Source organism: Mastigoproctus giganteus, chromosome 14 (genome assembly GCF_048544385.1).
Source record: "Mastigoproctus giganteus isolate SK-2022 chromosome 14, ASM4854438v1, whole genome shotgun sequence".
NCBI lineage: Eukaryota > Metazoa > Arthropoda > Arachnida > Uropygi > Thelyphonidae > Mastigoproctus > Mastigoproctus giganteus.
The window spans coordinates 12,010,910-12,031,442 of NC_143588.1; the positions used below are offsets into that span (position 1 = coordinate 12,010,910).

At 37.6% G+C, this 20,533-nt stretch overlaps 1 protein-coding gene across 1 annotated transcript in view; it reads right to left on the minus strand.

Moving 5' to 3' along the window:
- The window catches only part of Bap170 (Brahma associated protein 170kD), a 557,627-nt gene that overhangs the window by 128,157 nt on the left and 408,937 nt on the right, over positions 1-20,533 (minus strand). The window contains exon 16 of the mRNA XM_090388941.1: positions 13,741-14,357. Within this exon, the coding sequence (XP_090245067.1) occupies positions 13,741-14,357 (617 nt within the window). The remainder of the gene's footprint in view (positions 1-13,740; positions 14,358-20,533) is intronic.

The following is a 20,533-nucleotide window of genomic DNA, read 5'->3' on the forward strand; positions in this document are numbered from 1 at the left end:
GATGAGCAGAAAACCCACTACACTATTATTATGGGGGACTTCAATGCTAAGGTTGGAAAAAGGCAAAACAGCGCAGAAAGAGGAACTATAGGAAATTTTGGAATTGGTGAAAGAAATAAAAGAGGTGAAAGACTTGTGGAATTTGCAGAATCTCAAGGAATGTCAGTAATGAACACTTTTTTCAAGAAAAGGGTGAACAGAAAGTGGACATGGAAGAGTCCAAATGGATTAACAACTAATGAAATCGACTTCATCCTCACTAACAGAAGATATATTGTGAATGATGTTACCATCCTGAATAAGGTAAATGTTGGAAGTGATCACAGAATGGTAAGATGTACACTTGATATAGATGTAGGAAAGGAAAGGAAAAAACTGACTCGAGTAAATAATACAAAGGTCTTTGAAATAACAGAGGAGGAGAAAAAGCAGTATGTACTGGAACTTAAGAACAAGTTTGAGCTTCTGCAGACTGCTCAGGACCAAGATATTGACGAGGAATATTACAACTTTCTGAAAGTGATAAAGCCCAAGAAACCTATAGGGAAACAGAAATCTAAAGAAGAAAAAATTAGTCAAGAAACACTTGTCATGATGAACCAAAGACGACAAATGAAAAGCAAGAAAATTGAGTATACTGAGTTATGCAAGAACATTAGAAAGAGACTCAGAGAGGACATAAGAAGATTTAACACAAGAAAAGTAGAACAAGCATTAAGGGAAAACAAAGGATTTAAACCAGCAGCCATGAGCAGTAATACAGAAAGACAAATGATACTGAAACTGAAGAATAGCGATGGTGTACTTATAAACAGCAGAGAAGGCATAATTCAAATAGCAGAAGACTACTATAGAGAATTATACAAGGAGCGAGGGAATGATACCAGCAGTGGGGAAGACGGATTGCAAAGTAGCAACACATACGACATACCCGATATTCTTCCTGATGAGGTAGAACATGCATTGAAGAAAATGAAGAATCGGAAAGCCCCGGGGGAAGATGAAGTTACTGTAGAGTTGTTAAAATTGGGAGGAAGAGACATAACACAAAAACTGGCAAGGCTCTTCACAAAGTGCATTAGAAAAGGTGTGATGCCTAAGCAGTGGAATAATGCAATCATAGTTTTGCTGCATAAGAAAGGAGATAAATCAGAAATTGGAAATTATAGACCAATTAGCTTGTTATCCCATATCTACAAGTTGTTCACAAGGGTCATTACTAACAGATTAGAAAGAATACTTGATGAGAATCAACCGAAAGAGCAAGCTGGCTTTAGGACAGGATTCTCAACTATGGATCACTTTCACGTAATATCACAGCTAATGGAGAAAGCAAATGAATATAAAACACCATTATGCCTGGCATTTGTGGATTATGAAAAGGCATTTGACTCCATACAGCATAAGGCAATGTTTCGGGCACTGGAAAGACAAGGCATAGATACTCCATATATTATGATTTTGAAGAAAATATATGAGAGTGCTACATCCTTTATTAGACTAGACAAAGACAGTAGGAAATTTAAAATAGAGAAAGGAGTTCGACAAGGAGACAATATCTCCGAAGCTGTTTACTGCTGCCCTTGAGGAAGCTTTCAGAAGATTAGACTGGTTGCAGAAAGGAGTCAATGTGAATGGAGAGTACCTAAACCATTTACGATTTGCAGATGACATTGTGGTCATAAGCCACGATCCCAAAGAATTAGAGGAAAATCTTAATCAGTTATGCACAGTTAGTAAGGATTTTGGACTAAAGATGAATATGGCTAAAACAAAAGTAATGATGAACAAGTATGCCACGGAAAGGGAAATAATGATTGAAGGAGCAGTAATTGAAAAGGTGGAGTCATATACTTATCTGGGACAAGTTATTAGCTGTAATAATGATAAATGGCTGGAAGTCAAGAGAAGAATAAATTTTGGATGGATAGCATTCAGGAAATATAGTCACATACTGAAGAGCAATATCCCAGTTTGTCTGAAACGTAAAATAATGAATCAATGTATACTCCCCACCATGACTTATGGAAGTGAAACTTGGGCACTCACCAAAAGAATGGAAGAGAAGCTAAGAACTACACAGCGAAGAATGGAACGAATTATATTGGGAATCAGACTGTTAGATAAGAAGAGAAACACATGGATTAGGCAGCAAACTCAAGTAAAGGACATTCTTATCAAAACTAAAGAACTAAAATGGTCTTGGGCAGGACACATAGCTCGAAGACATGATGACAGATGGACTAAGAAAATAACAGAATGGTACCCAAGAGGAGCTAGAAGAAAACCTGGAAGACAAAGGCGGAGATGGATAGATGAAATTCATGAGTTTTTGAGTAGTAAATGGATGGCCAGTGCTCAAAACAGAAGGAACTGGAAAGTTGCTGGAGAGGCCTTCATCCTGCAGTGGATTGAAAATGGCTGATGATGATGATGATGATTATTCTTATTGTTACCCCTATTTTTTTTTTTTTTTTTTGTTAAAGCTAAGTATACCTATCTTTATAGTATTATTATTGTTGTTATTATTAAATTAGTCATTTATTTTCATTCTCTATTAGTTTGATTGTGAAACCTTTGTAGCTCTTTTTTGATATTAATGTTTTCATTTAGGATATCAATGTTGGATTCATTCAGCAATTTTGCAGTTCTGTTGAAGTAATGGAATCTGAGTTGATCAGTTCTGAATGGCTCTTGTGCCAGCATATTTTGTCTTCTCAAGACTCTTGGAGGACAGCTGAAGTTGATGAGGTAGAGCAGCTCGGGGGGCATCAAGCTTGCCAGCAGCCACGAGATGCATTAGGAATTTGCAGTCTGCCGCAGCTCTTCTTTGGTAGAGTGGTACAATCCCGAAGTGAATGCACCATTCATTGTAGGATTTTGTGTTCAATTCCAACCTAGATTTGTACACCAGGAATCTGACTATGGATTTCTGAATACGTTCCAGTTGTTTTATAAGAATTTTGGTGTGAGGATTCCAGATTTGTGAGGCATATTCTAGAACTGGGTTGATGATCATTATGCAAGCTGTTTTTATGAGCTGTACGTTGGTGAAATCAAAGCAGATTCTTTTAATCAGTCCAAGGGATTTGGAGGCCTTAGCTGTAGTTTTATTTACATGTGTGTTGAAGTTTCCCTTCTCAGAAAACCATACTCCCAAATCTGAAACCTCATGTATTCTCAATAGATCATGATTATTAGATTTATAGGGATAATTAATCTTGTATTTTTTGTGATAGTCTGTGACAGACATGGTGCAGCATTTGTTTAAGTTTAGTGTTAGACCATTGTTTGTGATCCATTGGGTGATGGTGTCTAGTCCATTTTCCAGTGATTCACAGTCTTGTGTTGTTTTGATGGTTTTCTCATATGCAGATGACTTTACAAGTCATCTGCATGAGAGCACTTTGATGTCAACATTTTGCATACAATCTTGTATGTCATTAATATATACAGCAAAGAGTAGTGGCCCCAGAGGAGAACCCTGTGGGACTCCCCTTTGTATATGGAAAGTGGAGGAGTATCTTCCTTCAAAATGAACTCTGCTTTTCCTGTTTTCAAGAAAGTTAGACATAAGTGATAAGGCATTACTTGATAGACCTATGTTCTTTAATTTGAGGCAAAGCAACTTGTGTGGTACTGAGTCAAAGGCTTTCTGTAAGTCAAGGTATATAATGTCTATCTGATTGTTATTCTCAAGGCTAAGTTTTATGTCATGTTCAATGGACAGTAGGTTAGTCACAGTTGATCTGCCCATTAGGAAGCCATGATGAATGTGGCTGAATTTATTTTTCATGAAGGAGCAGAGTTGAGAGTAAAGTAGATTCTCAATGATCTTGCTTAGGGGATTAGATTTGTGTATGGGTCGAAATGAGGAAGGTGTGTCTTTAGCCCCCTTTTTAAAAAGAGGGGTGATAGTGGTTTCCTTTAATATTCCAGGGAGTGATCCCTTATTGAAAATGGCTGTGATCAGATGTATAAGTTGTTGTTGCAATACAACAAAGCAGTGTTTCCAGAGTGCCATGGGGAAACTGCCGGTGTTTGTGTCATAATTTAAATTTGTTGAGGGTATTCAATAAAGTCTCTGCATTGACTTCAAATTGTGTCAGGGTATCACTGAAATATGAGGAGGGAGAGGTGTTATCAAGCTTACTGCTGTGATCAGCTTTTTCAGTATATAGTTCACTGTAGAAATATGCAAATTGATCTGATTGAATGGTCTCCATTTTGTTCATGTTTTTGTGTTTTTTATAACCCATTTTTCAATGCTTCCAGAATGGACCCATATCATGCCTGTTTAGCATTGCATTCTATAGGTTAGCTAAGTGATTTTGGTAGGCCAAATTGATACTGTTTTTTATTTGCCTTCTTAGATTGGAGAACTGAATGTAAATGTCATGTCTCTGTGTGTTTTTGAAATTGATGAACATTTGTTGTTTTTTTCTTGAGTAATTGAATGATTTCTTTTCTGAACCACATAGGAAATTTATTAGTGTTTGCCTTTGCATGGCTCTTGGGTGTATAGTTTTTGATAATTAGGTCTAAGTTGTTGTACAGCATATCCAGAATTATATCTGGGTCTTGACTCCTAAATAATGGTTGCCAGTTGACATTTAAGATTTCATTTCTTATTTTGTCCCAGGGGCCCTTCTAAAATTGAAGGAGCATTCCCTAACTTCATTGCTGATATATTTGGTCTTGATATCAAAGTCAAGCAATAAGGCTAGATGATCTGAGTGGAAATAATTGGGAGTATAGTTAATATTTATGTCAAAATTTGTGAAGACCAGGTCAAGGAATCTCTCTTTTCTGGTGGGGAGTTTGCATTTTTGCTTCAGGTTGAGTCTGAAAAACATATCTTTCAGAAACTGCAATAGGTGGCTATTTTTATTGTAATGGTCTTCCTTGCCCGATCCATGCTCAAAGTGAGTGTTGAAGTCACCTAGCACTATTGTTCTGACATCACTCCTGGAGGAGATAAGAATGGGTTCAAGTACCTTCTCAAGTTTTTTTAAGGTGTTCATTTTAACAGGTGGTGGTAGGTAGATTCCTACCAATTGCACCGTTATGTTGCCAACTTTGGCTTTGATGTAAATGCCCTCAATATCTTCTAGGGAGATGATGTCAGAGATGACAATTTTATGGTGCAGTAAAATCATTACTCCTCCCCCTTTCTTGTTTTCCCCATTTCTTCTGATAATTTGAAAGTTTGAGGGACAAATTTCTGAGTCTAAGATGTCAGGGGTTAGCCAGGTTTCTGTGAGAACCCAGATATCAGACTCAGCTTGGCTAACCTCTATTTTAAATTTGTTAAGCTTCTCAATGATGCTTCGGCAATTTTGATAGTATATATTTATGAAGATACTGTTGTCTTTGTCTCTGCCATGAGCATTATCGTTCATTGACTGCTATCTAGTTTGGTTGCTTTCAGCCTTTCCAGGACCATTATTTTTATAGATGGTGTTGTCTGTGATAGGCCTGTAGATCTTATGTTTTCTGAACCTAAATGCCCGAACTGTGACCCCATCAGGGAAGTTATGTTTGGATGTCATTAGTTCTATATCCTTTTGATCAAAGCTGATCTTAAAGGAGGAATATATTTCAGGATGAAGTGACTTCATTTTCTCAGCTGATATGTTAATGTTAATTTTTCTCTTAAAGTAGCACTCTAGGTCAGCCTCCTCCATGGAGGGTGCCAGCCTGGAGACATGCCACGAGATCTTTTTAGGAACCACTACTAGGGTTCCTCTATCCCCTTTACCAATGAATCTTATTTTACTATCACTGGTGTTATTGAGAGAGATAATTTCAGTAGTAGCCTTGACCTGGTGTGCTTTCATTCCATCATTGCCTGTTCCTTTCTCGTTTCCCTTTTCAGTGAGTTTGTCTTTGTTTTTATTAGAAATATTAAGAAATCCACTGTCAGGAGTGTCCCTGGTGTGAATAGGTTGCGAATGTTCATCCTTAGTCTTGTTATTGTGTCTGGGTTGGTTTTTAGTCCCCTTTGAGATTGGGGCTGTAGATTGACTGGGATGAGTGTGCACTTTAGTGCTAGCTTCGACATAATTCTCGATTTGCGAAGTCTGTTTTAGATTCCTCAAAGGAAGAGAAGAAGAACCATCATTCTGAGAGGAGTGCCTGGGGTCGGATTTGATAGCTTTGTTTGCCAGTTCTGATTTATTCTTGCTCTTGGGGATGGCCCCTAGAGTTATATCATATGCCGTCTGGGTTTGCTTGTTCACTGTCCATGATGAGGCCTCAATGTGAGTTTGGGTTGCAACAGATTTTTTATTGCTGCTGTGGTTGTACTCAGTATTGGTTTCTTTACGTGAGTACACCTTCATCTGTGCTTGTGAGTTCATACTTGATTTAAATTGAGGGTTGCCCAGGGTTGAGTTGCTGGATTGTTTGGCTAACATTGGCTCCTTGTTTGTTTTCCTTTCACTGTCATTTTTTGCATGGTAGGAGTTGGAGCGTGTATCCTGCAATGTGCTGACCAAGCATGAAAGGTCTATTATGCTCTTGTTAAGGTTGCTGAGCTCTTTATTGATATTATTGTTTTGGTTGGCAAGGTTTGTTTTGAGCTCATTAATTGCCAAGCTTGGGAGGGATTCCGAATTGTGTGAATTTTCATCTGTGAGAGTTAGAGCTTCAGAGCCGCTGTGCCAGATCCTTGTGGGAGGGGAACAGCACCACCCTAGGAGAACCCTGATCACAGGATTTCATAAATTTTATTAGGGTTGTAAGGTGTTCGGTTAGGAACTCATTCCCATTTTCCAATTGGTGAAATCCCTTTTCCAACGACTGTTTTAATTTAGAAATTTCACTGTTAAAATGTCTGGTTTGGGCCTGCAGTATGTTTTTGAGTGTCTTCCATATCTGCTGGATTCTCAAATTATTGTTTAGCGCTCCCTCCACACCTGAGCCTAGGTCGTCAAAGTCCAGGTCGGGAAAAGGGGGTATATAAGCGGTTTGAATTTCCTTTATCACTTGTTTTGGACTTAGGTTTATCTCCGCTGTAGTGTCAGTGGTGAATTCATAATGTTGGCACCGTCGCAGGTTTTGCACAGATGATTTAACGTTGGCACGCATCTGCTGCAGTAAGGTTTACTGCAGATGAAGCAGGACGTTAAATTAGGTTTTGGATCCAGGCAGTAATTACATAAAGTAATATACTTTGGGCTGCCTTCGCCTGCGAGATTAAACCTTCCATCCGAAGATCTGTTAATGTCATTGCAATCGGCCGCTGTTGCACCAGGGCATGTGCTTCCGCCCTGACATCTAGTTTCACAGTTAGTAGCCGCCATTTTCGTTGGCGTCGTAACATTGCAATGGAGCCAAACGCGTGTAAACAAAAAAATTAAAGTGAAAGCTGTTAGAGTGTTATTCTACTTTCCGAGTAACTGAAATGCACTTATTTTGGATTAAAGTTTTCACTTAAATTCTACAGTACAGTTTATCGGAAAAACACTGATACGAGAGGTACTATTTTCTCGTGCACGTTTCCTGGGTGTACTCTTCCGCGTTGTTGACGTTTTCCACTTTAGGCAGCCGCCATTATTCAAGCACGTACCGTAGTTAGAAAAACCATCTTAGTATGCAAGACGTAAAAAGAGTACCTGTTTGAGGAGAATGCCAGTGGATAGTATTTCTCTTCCAGCGAAGGCAGATTGCTTACATAAGACTAATAACCATCATTAAATATCGAAAGATCAGTACATATTCTCAGGCTCCACTGATACGAGGGGTACTACTTTCTCGTCACGTTTCCTGTATGTGTGCTTCTGCGTTGATGACATCTATCGCATTAGGCAGCCATCATTCTGTCAAGCACGTAACGTCGAAACGGAAACCATCTTAATTTGTAAGAAAGAAAAGCGAATACCTTTTTGAGGAGAGTGCCCGTGGATATACTTTCACTTCCTGCAAAGGCAGATGGCTTGTATAAGATGATTAAGCACAATTAATTATAAATAAATCACTATTTTGACGGCATCAAAAACATCGTGCTTCCTTCCACAGAGACATGCAACGCCCCCGTTCCAAGGGCAGCAGGTTGGTTTTCAGTTGGTTTACTATTGTAAAATGACTCCAATCCAGTATCGTACAGGCATCTCCAACAAGGTGAGAGGGAAAACTGTGGATTTTTGTGGCATACATCAAAAGTAATGTTTTCCTCCAAAGATGTAAGGGAGTTTTGCGGTCTTCAATGTAAAGGCTCTGAACTGGGGAGGTTCCGAAAGCCACTAGAGAAACTCTCAGAGCACTGTGCCAGATTGTGTTCAATCACCCTAAACTACTTTTCCTTGCAGAGTCATAGTCCAAGCGAGACCTGATGAGAGCTCTATAAAGATGGATCAAGGTATGTCGATCAGCACCACATGATATGGATTAGCATTAGTAGAGGCATACAATGCAAGAAAGCAAGCTTCCATCTTTGTCAAGAACCCCCAGAGCTAAGTGGCCATAGGAACAACCGACCAATTCAACCCAACACTAAACTATACAGACTACACAATAAACTTATATTCTCTGGCCTTTATAGAGTTTTGTACTGCAACAAAGCATATACTATGTGGAGTTGGGGGAGACCCCCCAGAGCCACAAATCACGTAACACTATACATGTCCTTTTGCACACACTGTACTCCCGATATTCATTTGTTTCCCCATATTGTTTGCATTTGATGACTTAATAAGTGCTTCAAGTTCATCAAATTTATTTACTATTCTCCTAGTATTAGGGTACATGCAAGTATATATTCAGCTGTTCCTACTCTTAGTTACCCTAACACAGCTGTTGTTATTTGTTATTTTTTTTTTTGGAGCATTAGCAACTATGGCCATATTGCTCCAGGATATGCGGTGGTCATTCCCTGACCTTTCCGCATCCTCCGTATTTGGTGGTGACGGGCTCGAACCCCGGTCTAATCAAGAACCGTGTGCTACACACTGCTGCTCCTTCCCACCTGGCTACGGAGGCGCCCCCCCTAACACAGCCCATGTATTTACTTGTTTCATGACTGGAGGTGATTATCCCGTTATACAAGGCAATGGTCAAGCCACACCTAGAGTACTGTGTACAGTACTCTAGGTGTGGAGGCCTCATTATAGGAAGGATGTAGAGTTGCTAGAATGAGTACAAAGAAGGGCAACAAGATTGGTGAGGGGAACAAAGGGGTGCTCTTACCACAGAAAGGCTTAAGTTCTGCAAATTGCAGAACTGAAGCCTGGAGAGTAGACACCTGCAAGGTGATCTGATTGAGGTGTATAAGGCCTAATTGGTTGAGCAAGCTCAATGCTGATGGGATTCTTCCTCTTGCTCAGACTAAGAACCTGAGGGGGCACAGTTTCAAATTGAATTGTAGAACCGAGGTGCAGAAATTTGCTTTTAGCTAGCGGTTAGTTGATTGCTGGAACAGTCTTCCATTTTTGTTGTGGAAGTTGATAGCCTAAATAAATTTAAGGCTGAGGTGGACAGGCATTTGGAACGAATGGAGGGGTGAAATGGGAAGGTTTTTTTTGGCTGATACTGCATAAGCTTGCTTTCTTGCATCATATGCCAATGCTAATGCTAATGCTAATGATGACCCACAGCAGGGTGAGCTGATCTCTTAAGTGCAATTAGATGGTGTAACTTGAAATGTAGAAACTGACCTGTATGAACTGATTTTCTATAAATTCGTTTAAGTTATTATTCATAAAAATATTTGAAAATTAAGAAAATTTACTCTATTATTTTCTTCAAGTTCGATGTATATTTCAAATATCTAATTAATGAAAACAATTCAATCTCAAAAGAAGGTAATACTGGTATCTGTGAATGGTGGAAAGAAGGCCTAAGCTTTTGCTGAACCAGAAAAAAAAAAAAAAAAAACCCTGCAAGCTTTCCATATGTGTTTCACTCCCACATAGGTGCTAATCCATCTAACCTTTGAATTCCCAAGTTGTCAGCCTCGACTACCCATACGAGCAATTCATTTGAATAATTAAAAACCCTCTGGCTAAAAGATAACTTCTTAAAATCCAATATAAATATTACCACCCATAATTTAATTATCTCCCATCCTGGTATCAATTATAAACATGAAAATTTAATTCACTTTCATTCATTCTCCCCCCACCAAAGGCCATCAAGCCCTGTAGCCCTCCCTCGAACCTTTTCAAGAAGCTCTATATCTTTCTTCAGGTAACGTCTCAACACCTGGACAGATATATTCCACATTAAGGTTTTGTCAGTGCCATATACAATGGGATTATGACTCACTATCTCTACATGCAAATGTCCAATAAATCAACAGGATGCCACGGATCCTCCTTGCTGCATGTTATTTCTCCACAAGAAAAATTCAGGTATCTCTCTCTCTAGTTGAATAAAACACTGCCTTTAATTATTGTTGCAACATTTCTGACCCTCCCCGAAGCTAATCGCAAGTTGTCCTGAAGGGATGCTGGCCTTTGTCAAACAAATTTTGACATCACGTGTTATATTCCTTTGTCAATGTTATTAAAAAAATCAGAAACAACAATGATTCTAATACTGATCATTGAGGGAGTGGTCTAACATTAACCCAGTTTGAAGAGTAACCATTAATCATCACCCCCCACGCCATCTTGTTCTGCAGCCATACCATGAACCATATAAGCCATGCAATATGTGACCCCCCGTCTCTATTTGTCTAGGGAGCAATGTGAAAAATATGCCATTTATAGGTTTTGAATAGTATTTATTATATTTATACAATGAAGATGGTACAACAAAAAGATTTATTATTATCCAAGGCACACAGATGATGCATAGATATGTTCATATACATAGGACACCTTTATTAAAGGAAAAGAATATTTTAGTGTTTACTAGTACAAGTGTAAAGAGTGTTAATTGTATGACGGCATCCGGGGTTTCCCCCGTCTTCGCTATGAAGATGGTACAGTACAAACATTAGAAGAATATAAAAATAGAAGTACTCTCTATCTCTCAAAATTCTCATTTAACCAAGGATGTCAATGACAGCAATCATAGGTAATTACAGTAAATAAATATTTACTGTAATATTTATTTATTAGAAATTTAAGATGTTTAAACCCGTGTTAGCAATTTTATTGGGTTTCTAACTTTTTTAGTATTTTACTTACCAGATTGAACATATTTTTTTGAGTGTTCTGCCCCTATCCCTATTTTCCTCATAAGCCCTGTTGTTTTTAATGTGCGAAATACCATAACGTGGAGATTTTTAGGAACACTTACTATGTTATAGCAGAACTGACTGTATTTCCTTTTCAAAAATCAAAGGCATTGATCACATTCTTCAACAGCAATCATTTTTCCATCAAGTAAGACAGTGAAGTTATTGTTATTTGTTGTTATTTTGGTTTTTAGGAGCAACTAAGGCCATATTGCTCCGGGGATATGCGGTGGTCATTCCCTGACCTTTCCGCATTCTCCGTATTTGATGGTCACGGGCTCAAACCCCGGTCTAATCAAGAAGCGTATGCATGCAGTGCTGCTCCTGCCCACCTAGCTATGGAGGCACCCCTACAGTGAAGTAATGCTATGGATAAGGGAATTGGCTTCTGTTGCACAACAATACTAAGCCGAGAAAGCGATTGTGAAATCCTTGGTCAAGGCCAACTAACTTGGCACTGGTGCAAAAATTCCTTTTCTCAACAGGTCTCGATCTCAACATAGTCATTGTGGATTCTATCTTATCCCCTTCAGGTCTATAAGACAGGATTCCACATAGAATAACTTAAACATTAATTAACTTGGAACACATAATTAATTAATACATACTTCAAATACATAATACACAGCAGAGCCACCCACCTTTGGCCAGTGTGGCAACCTCCTGGGCATATTTTCTATCAACTTTTGATAGATGTCAACCAGAACTGCTTTCTCCTAAAAAGTAATTGCAGCAGTTTGGAAGAAGACTTTATTGTCTGCAGCCTAATCTGCACTTAATCTCATAGATGTTCAGTGGAGGGGGGGGGGGGCTGGATTAGAGGCTATTATTGTTGTCATGTCACTGTCCATAACCAGTCCTTTACAAATCTTACTGTATGGCAGGGAGTTTTGGAATAAACATCATTATTCCGACAAGGCCTGTTTCTGGATACTGTCGGTGTGTGTGTGTGTGTGCACGCGCACATGTGCACTATGGGTATTTAGTGCACAAAAGCTGCAGTGGCCATGGATTTCACAATTTCAGACTCTATCAATGGTCCAATTACAAATCAGCTGAAATGGCCTATACCATCAGAATGTCCCCACCAGATTTCATGGCTGAAATGAGTCACTGCGACAGGAAACACTCACTGGGCAATATCCACACCCAAATATGTCCATCAACAGAAAATGTTGTGTAAGGAGATTTTTAACTCTATGGTACCTTCTATGACTGTTCTGGAGCCTACAAATGTCTGGAATGACATCACTCGCAATACTATTTTGGACTAGTGATCATGATATGCATTCAGCATATCATGATCACTAGTCACAAGCATTCAGCTGCCCTAATACTGAATAGTAATTTTTTACAGGCAATGTATATGATGCATGAACTATCCACTTTATGGTTGATCAAATGTTCTGAGTTTACAAGACTGTCCAGAACTTTATTTCACTGTATTGTCACCTATGGGCTTCTATCTTTGAATATCTGTCACAGTGAATTTTGGAGTGATCCTACCTCATTGTTAACTGTTTATATTTACAAGTTGCAGCTGCAAGCACATGTGGTTACTGATGTGGTATATAAAGTTGTATATTATACAAATGAAGATAAAATCCCTGATTAAAATAAAAAAAAAAAAAAAGTTGAAAATGCCATTTGATTATGGAAAGTTTCATTTTTATAACATGGAAAATATCTTTTTGTCTGTTAGCATCCTTGTATTCATTACTTTAAACCTTTCAAACACTGCTTTCCTTGAATAGCTGTGTTAATAAATGTTTTTCCTTCAGTCCACACTGTCATTTTAACTTAAAATGTAGAAAATAAATGTAAATATATTTCCACTTTTGTATCACGATTGTAAACACACAAAGCTTGTCAAAACATGGGAAATTCTGTTGTTCTAATATAAACTGATTAATTGTAGAAAACAAACACACATGTGCCACCATGAAATGTACATGAAAAACTGCAGTATAAAAAAAAATATATCTAGAAACATCAATATCAGAATATTTCATAGAATTTCTGATATGTGCAGATGTAAAAGTAACTTAAATTCTGATCCATGACTCATAAGTTCAAAATCATGCTGCATCCTGCACATGCACATCAGCTCAGACAAACCCTGTAGGATTATATTCATCATCATAAATGATGAGGAATTTGAAGAATGATGATGAAGAGAGTCATAGTGGTATAAAAAAATTATAATTTATTTTTTATTTTTTTGGAGGTAGGTGAAGTATTAACACAGGTAATCGACCTGGGGAACCATCATTATAAAACTGAAACATTATGATGTACATACATTTTAAAGCTCTAACTAGCTGATCAGTTAGGAAGCTGGACCATGTAAACTACTTTGTTTTCAGTTGTAAACAAAAATTTAAAGCAGAAAAAAAAAATTCTTCTTTCAGTTCTTCAAGCCAAACATTAAAATAAGAAAGACAAATACTCAATTCTTTTATTTATATTAGTAAGTAAGAATTTGGTAGTGTTAAAAGTAGCCACTTAAAAATTCAATAAATTTATTTTAAGTGTTATGAAAAAGATTAATTTACCTCTAACTGCACTTCCCGCTGAACCCCATTGAGACGTGCAGCAGTCATAGTTCCTGTCCGACACTTTGATGATTTTGATGCTACTGCAGAATTTCCTTTTGCTCGACTAGAAATAGCAGATGTAGACAGAACCTTTCCTTTACCTGGAGCTGACCATGCTTGAATTATAGCTCTTGAAGAATGAACCCCGGATTTAATATGTTGCAAGTTTTTTAGTGAAGATGAGGTAGGGTTGGATTTATTTTGATTAGATGAAAGGTTGTTGCTATGACTCAATGGGTTACTAGCATTGCTGACATTCCTCTGTTGTAATAACTGCTGCCGTTGAAGATTTCGTGTGACTTTACTTGCTAGAAGACTTTTAATAAGTGTGCTTGAACCTGGTGTTGGAGGATGCTGAGGAGAAGGTGTGGATGTTGGAGAAGGATAAAGAGGAGATGGTGGTGGAGACGGAGACACTGGTTGACTAATGGAACTCTGCTGCTGCTTGTGAGGGGGAGATGAAAGAAGACGTGGAGGTGCAGAGAGCTGTGCTTTTAATATAGGACTGCTACTAGGATTTACTGCTAGTGGAGGAGAACTAGTTGCAGATGAACACACAGTGGAAACAGGTGAACCTAAGAGAAAGTGATTTACATTAATGATTATTACTGTCATTTAAAAACCATCACATTCCATTATATATATACCCAAACAGAGATGATCCCACCTCATTTCATAGGAAGCCAAATGGAAGAAAATAGCCAGAAACAAATTTCATTAAATAATTTATTATATTTTTTGAAATGATAAAGAAATAATATACAATCAGTCCTTGTAAGCACGATAGTTGCGTTCCTAGAAACCCTCGTGCAATGCAAAATCGTGCAATATAAACAACAGGCCCTATGGGAAAAATAGGGTTAGGTGCCGACCACCCAAGATTGAACACACATTTGTAACCAAACCATTACCAAACACAATAAATAATCGTAATAAAATATTTTATTACAATTATTTATTATTATACATAATAAAATACGTAATACGTAAGCATTTTAATTACTTAAGTATTTTAAGTAATATGTAAGTATTTTATTACGACTATTACGTAATAAAATATTGCTAATGCTTTTGCTTTTATCGTAAGCAAACTTTTTGTTTGATTTTCTATCCAAACAGATGACAGCTGCTCCATCTCTTCCAATTCTTTGTGTCTTAATCTAATGGATTTTATTTACACTTTGAGTTGTTCCTGCTATGAAAGTTGTTTTTATTTTCTCTGCATTCTTTGTAATTCTCAGCACTGCCTCATTTAGGTCTGTAGCACGTGCAATATCACATGGTCTTTCATTTCGCTCAAAGCGTTTCACAATTTCATATTTTTTCTCTATTGACAGAGGCGGACTGGCCATAAGCCTTACCAGGGAAACCCTGGTGGATCGGAGGCCGGTGTGATTTTGGCCATAAACCATAGTATGAGGCCACTATAAATTTTCCCAGGTAAGAATTTTTGACCCAGTCCGCCTCTGTTTATCGATATTGCTTCTTTTTTTTTTTCTCTCTCTGAATCTGCAGTGTCTTCACCAGGACGCTTCATTTTCACACCTTTTAAGTATTTTACTCATTTTTAGGGAATAAAGCACAATTACAAAATGAGGAGGCACGCTTGATTCACATAAACAAAGCTGTGCACGTGTAGCAACTTAATAAACAACACCGTAAAGGCAGAGATACACTATTAACACCTCACATTTTACTAAAGCACATTTCTAGGGGTTTCTACCATAAAACAATAAAAACAATTTCCAGTTGCGTTTCTGCTAGTGGAATCTGTTATAAACTGATAGTAAACTCGATCTAATTGCATTTGCGATTATACTGATAGCTGGAATTGTGTTGGTTTTTACGTTATTATGGTGAAATGTGCTTCCCTTCACTGATATAAAAAACAAATACATCAGAATCTTCTCTTCATTCCTATCGTGTTGCATTCAGTTGGGGTGATTCCGCGTTCGACTGCCATTTCTTATAAACACAGGCAAATCGTGCATAAGCGAATTCGGTTCGTGTTATATAAGATATCGTTCCCCTATTTATAAATCGTGTATGATCGAATTCGTGTAGTGTAAACACGTGTTATACGAGGACTGACTGTATTATGATATATACTTACAGCTACTGAGATATTTATATAAATTTTGAATTCATTAAAATACTCAATTATCCAAAAAAAAAAAAAAAAAAAAAAACATACTGTAGAAACATAATTCAAAATGATATTCCTGATTTCAAAAATTTGTAAATAAATCAATAATGATATAAAGCAATTCAAATTACATTTAGAAAGGCAAATATATTTTAAAGCTAATAACATTTGATACATGCTCCAATTATGGCTCTACACATATGTAATATCAATGTCTTTCCATACATTTTGTAAAATATTTTGCAGGAGACGCACATATCCTTTTCTTTAAAATTTTAGGATGAATGAACTGACCAGGGAATGGATCAACTGTGCCAGATCCAGTGATAAACGAGTTACTCATTTAAACCTGCTTTGAAAATTCAATGGTTCAACATCTTGTGAGGATGGGGTAGTTTCTCCTCTGATACATGAGGCACCAGCCACAGTTCTAATATATCAAGGATTAATATTCTAGTGAAAATCTATAAAAGTATGATTTGAAGTATGAGGTAAAGTAACATAACTGTTTGAACAATAAGTTAAAATACCATCCAGCTACTTCTTGTAGACTGGAAAAATACAAGGAAATAGTTTTAGAACCATCTCTGTTACTGATTAATCATATCAGAGGAAGGCAACGGGTGTTCTAAATAACTGGAGAGACAACTATATGCTGTTGGTTTGGTTTTTTTTTTTTTTTTTTTTTTTTTTTTTAGGAGCATTATAGCAACTAAGGCCATATTGCTCCGGGATATGCGGTGGTCATTCCCTGACCTTTCCGCATCCTCCGTATTTGGTGGCGACGGGCTCGAACCCCGGTCTAATCAAGAAGCGTGTGTTAAGCACTGTTGCTCCTTCCCACCTGGCTACGGAGGCGCCATCTATATGCTGTTGGATAAAACTTCATTATATAAAGTAGTCAAAGAACTCCATTAGAGAAGTTCTACAAAACCACCAAAAGATACAAAAGATACCAAAATAGACGACAAGAGGTTAAGCATTCAATTGAGCAAAATAAAAAAGTATATGTCTCTTAAACAGTATCGCAAGAGGTGTGTTTAAATAAGTACAGTAAGCGCGAGTTATAGTGATCACTGGTTATTAGAATCAGCTGCTTTATAGAATCACATTTCGAAGAACCGATTCAAATCAATAAAATGCACTACACTTGCATCGTTTATTACAATGACATCTTCAGATATATAAGAATCAACTGTGAACGCCTCTGTGATATTTTTCTAAAGCACATTTCTGGAGGTCACAACCATAAAACAATAAAAACAATTTGCAGCTTCTGGTTTATTGGGCTTTTCTGTTAATGCAATAAATGGGTAGTAAACTCGATTTTATTGCATTTGTGATAATACTGATAGCCGAAATTATGTATTTTCATGTTATTATGGTGAAATGTGCTTCCCCTTCACTGAAATTAACAAGTACAGGTCACTGTTGAAAAAAAAACCGTGAATTAGGGTTGAATTTGAAAGTGTCTGCAATTCTGCCCAGACACGATAGGAGGGAGTATATTGATGAGATCACTGTCGATCAATTTGGCCCTGGAAAGATTGTGCAAGGCTCAAGGGGTAGAATTTTTTTCAGCCTGGTCTGTACTTGTTAACAGAAGGGACTGCTTCTACAGGGATGGGATACACTTAAATAGAAAGGATGCAAGAATATTTGCTGACGCTATCGAGGCAGTGTTAGGTGGGTCGGAAAACTGCTAGCTTTGGGGGGATACAAGGACTAATAGATTAACAGTAGCCACTGGCAGAGGTGAAAGTGATTCTTGCACTGCTTCTATTGGAAAGAGCAAAAGCCTGGAAAACAAGATGCAGGATATTTCAGAGACTGCTGGGAGTCATTGCGGTACAAGTAAACACATGGGTTGCATTAGGGTAGCTAAGAAAAAGAACAGGTGCATGTATACTTGCGTATACACCAAAGCTAGGAGTTTGGTAAATAAATTTGATGAATTTGAGGTATTGCTCAAAGCATCAAAGGCGGATATTGTTGGGATATCAGAGACGTGGTGTCACACAGATATAAGGAATGCAGAACTGGAATTTGGGGAGTACAAGGTCTACAGAAAGGATAGACAAGATAAGAAGGGAGGAGGGGTTATGCTATTAGTTAAGAAACACATAAAATCCAAGGAAGTGAAGACAGTCGACATCGCTGGACAGTGCAGTGTCGAGTCAGTTTGGTGTGACATAAGCATTGGGGGATCAAAATTTGGAGTAGGAGTGTGCTATAGGCCTAATGACTTTGATGAGTATAATAAGAAACTGTACAGGGAAATAGGGTGGGCCAGTAAATCAGAGAGTCTTATAGGGGGGGGATTTTAATTTCCCAGATATTGACTGGAATTTGTGGGTTGGTCACTCACACACTAGCAAAGCTTTTGTGGATTTATTGGATGATTGTTTTCTGCATCAGCATGTTCGGGAGGCAAATCGAGAGAGTAATACTCTTGATTTGATTATCAGTAGTGATTCTTTATGCATTAAGAATCTGCAGATAGAGGAACCACTAGATGGCAGTGATCATAGTGTGCTGAAGTGCGATTTACTCAAAGAGGTAACTACCATCAGGGATAAAGGGAAGGGTTATTGCTTTCGTAAAGACGACTGCGATGGTCTGAGACAGTATTTAAATTCTATACAGTGGGACCAACTGATGATGTTACCAACAGCAAATTCAAAATGGGATGCATTCAAAGAACTTATCTTGGAAGCTACTAGCCTTTACATACCAACTAAGAAATATTGTTTAAGGTTCAGGCCTAAATGGATGTCAGATGAACTAATGAAATTTTGGTAAGGGATGCAAAGAAAAACATCAAAGAGTTCTTTATTTATGTAAACTCTAGAAGAAAGGGGATGAATCAGATTGGTCCATTTGATATCGATGGTTCAACTGTTGATGATCCTGCTCAGGTAGTTAACAAACTAAATGAATATTTTGCATCGACATTCACACATGAGGAGTTATTCAGCGAGGGGAATGTCAGAGGTGTATTCAACTCTGGCAGTAAGCTAGATAATCTTGTAATAACTGAGAGTAAAGTGGAGGAGAAATTGTTGAAGATAAACACAAGAAAGGCACCTGGGGTGGATGGGATCTATCCAGTTATATTAAAGGAAGCAGCAAAGGAAGTAAGCAAACCCTTAGCCATAATTATGAGAGCTTCCTTGGACTCAGGGGAGGTACCACAGACTGGAGATGTGCAAATGTGATCCCAATTCACAAAGGAAGATCAAAGGCTGACACAAGTAATTATAGACCTATGAGTTCTGTTCCAGGAAAATTAATGGAGGCACTGGTTAAAGAAGCACTGCAGGATCATCTAGACAAGACTTCAGTTATAGCTCGGACACAGCATGGTTTTGTTAAGGGGAAGTCAGTGAACAGAAATAAAGTGAATTTGAGTATTATAATGATACAAAAGTGTTGTATGCTACAAATAAGCAAAATGTATTTATTTTTTAAAAATATTAATTACGATTTTTCACGGAACGCTTGTTCACATCTCATGGAACACTAGTGTTCCGCAGAACACAGTTTGAGAAACGCTGGCCTAGAAGACTTTTAATTGGTAATTCATGTTTCTTAAAATAAAGATTTCTACTATTTTCCTAATAGTTAGAGAGGGATAGTTGACAGTTTTAACCTTTTACAACACTCAGAAACTATTCATTTTCGATATAAAAATACAGCGCAAACGCGACATAATGCGAATGTCAGAAGACAACTTTGAAAAAATTTTACCATTTCACCCCCCCCCCCCTAATTTTTTTTAAACATAAATATACTGTACTTAGTAAATAAATACTTTATACTAATGTTTTATGAGTATACAGACAAAAAGACGAAGTATTAAACGTTATATCATTTCCTTTACATTCTACTAATACATAATGTTATGCAATTAATTCTGAAATAGTCATGTAATTTAATTTGCTACACCCGATTATATATATATTTCCCCCCCTCTTTCAGTACAGTGGTCAGATGCAATAAATGAAGCTGTTCATCATCACTCTGATGTTCTAACCATGGCATAACCTCATTAATGTTTTTGAGCACTTTTTTCATTTCTGGTGTTTTTTTCTTCACATAAGTCGACATATCTTCTGAGTCACTGACTATGTCACTGGCCTTCTGTTTGTTGACTGTCTTACCACTGTTCACAGAAGCAGCAATTTCTTCCTCGCTCAGCTCAGGTAATGCACAACTGGAGCTTTCACATCCACCTCAATCCAAGCAGGCATTTCATTTGCTCCAAGACTGGCACCAAGTACATTACAAGTTGCCTTTGCTTCTTGTTCTGAAAATGCTGCTTAATTCAAGGTTATTATTAGTGATCGTGTCTTTACCAATACATTTTTTTCAGCAGTTTTCAGTTCCTTACTTTCTCCAACACTAATCCAATATTATGCAATGTCTTTCAGTGTTAATGTTTTCAGAAATTCTAGAACTTGAATTTCTGAGTTCACAACACCAGCAAGTAGCTCGCCACAATAGTCAGCTTTAAAGACTGAAATGAGATGCCCTGATCCATGGGCTGAGTCACTGCAGTTGTGTTCTTTGGCAGAAAAGTGACTCTGATCTTGCCAACTTTTG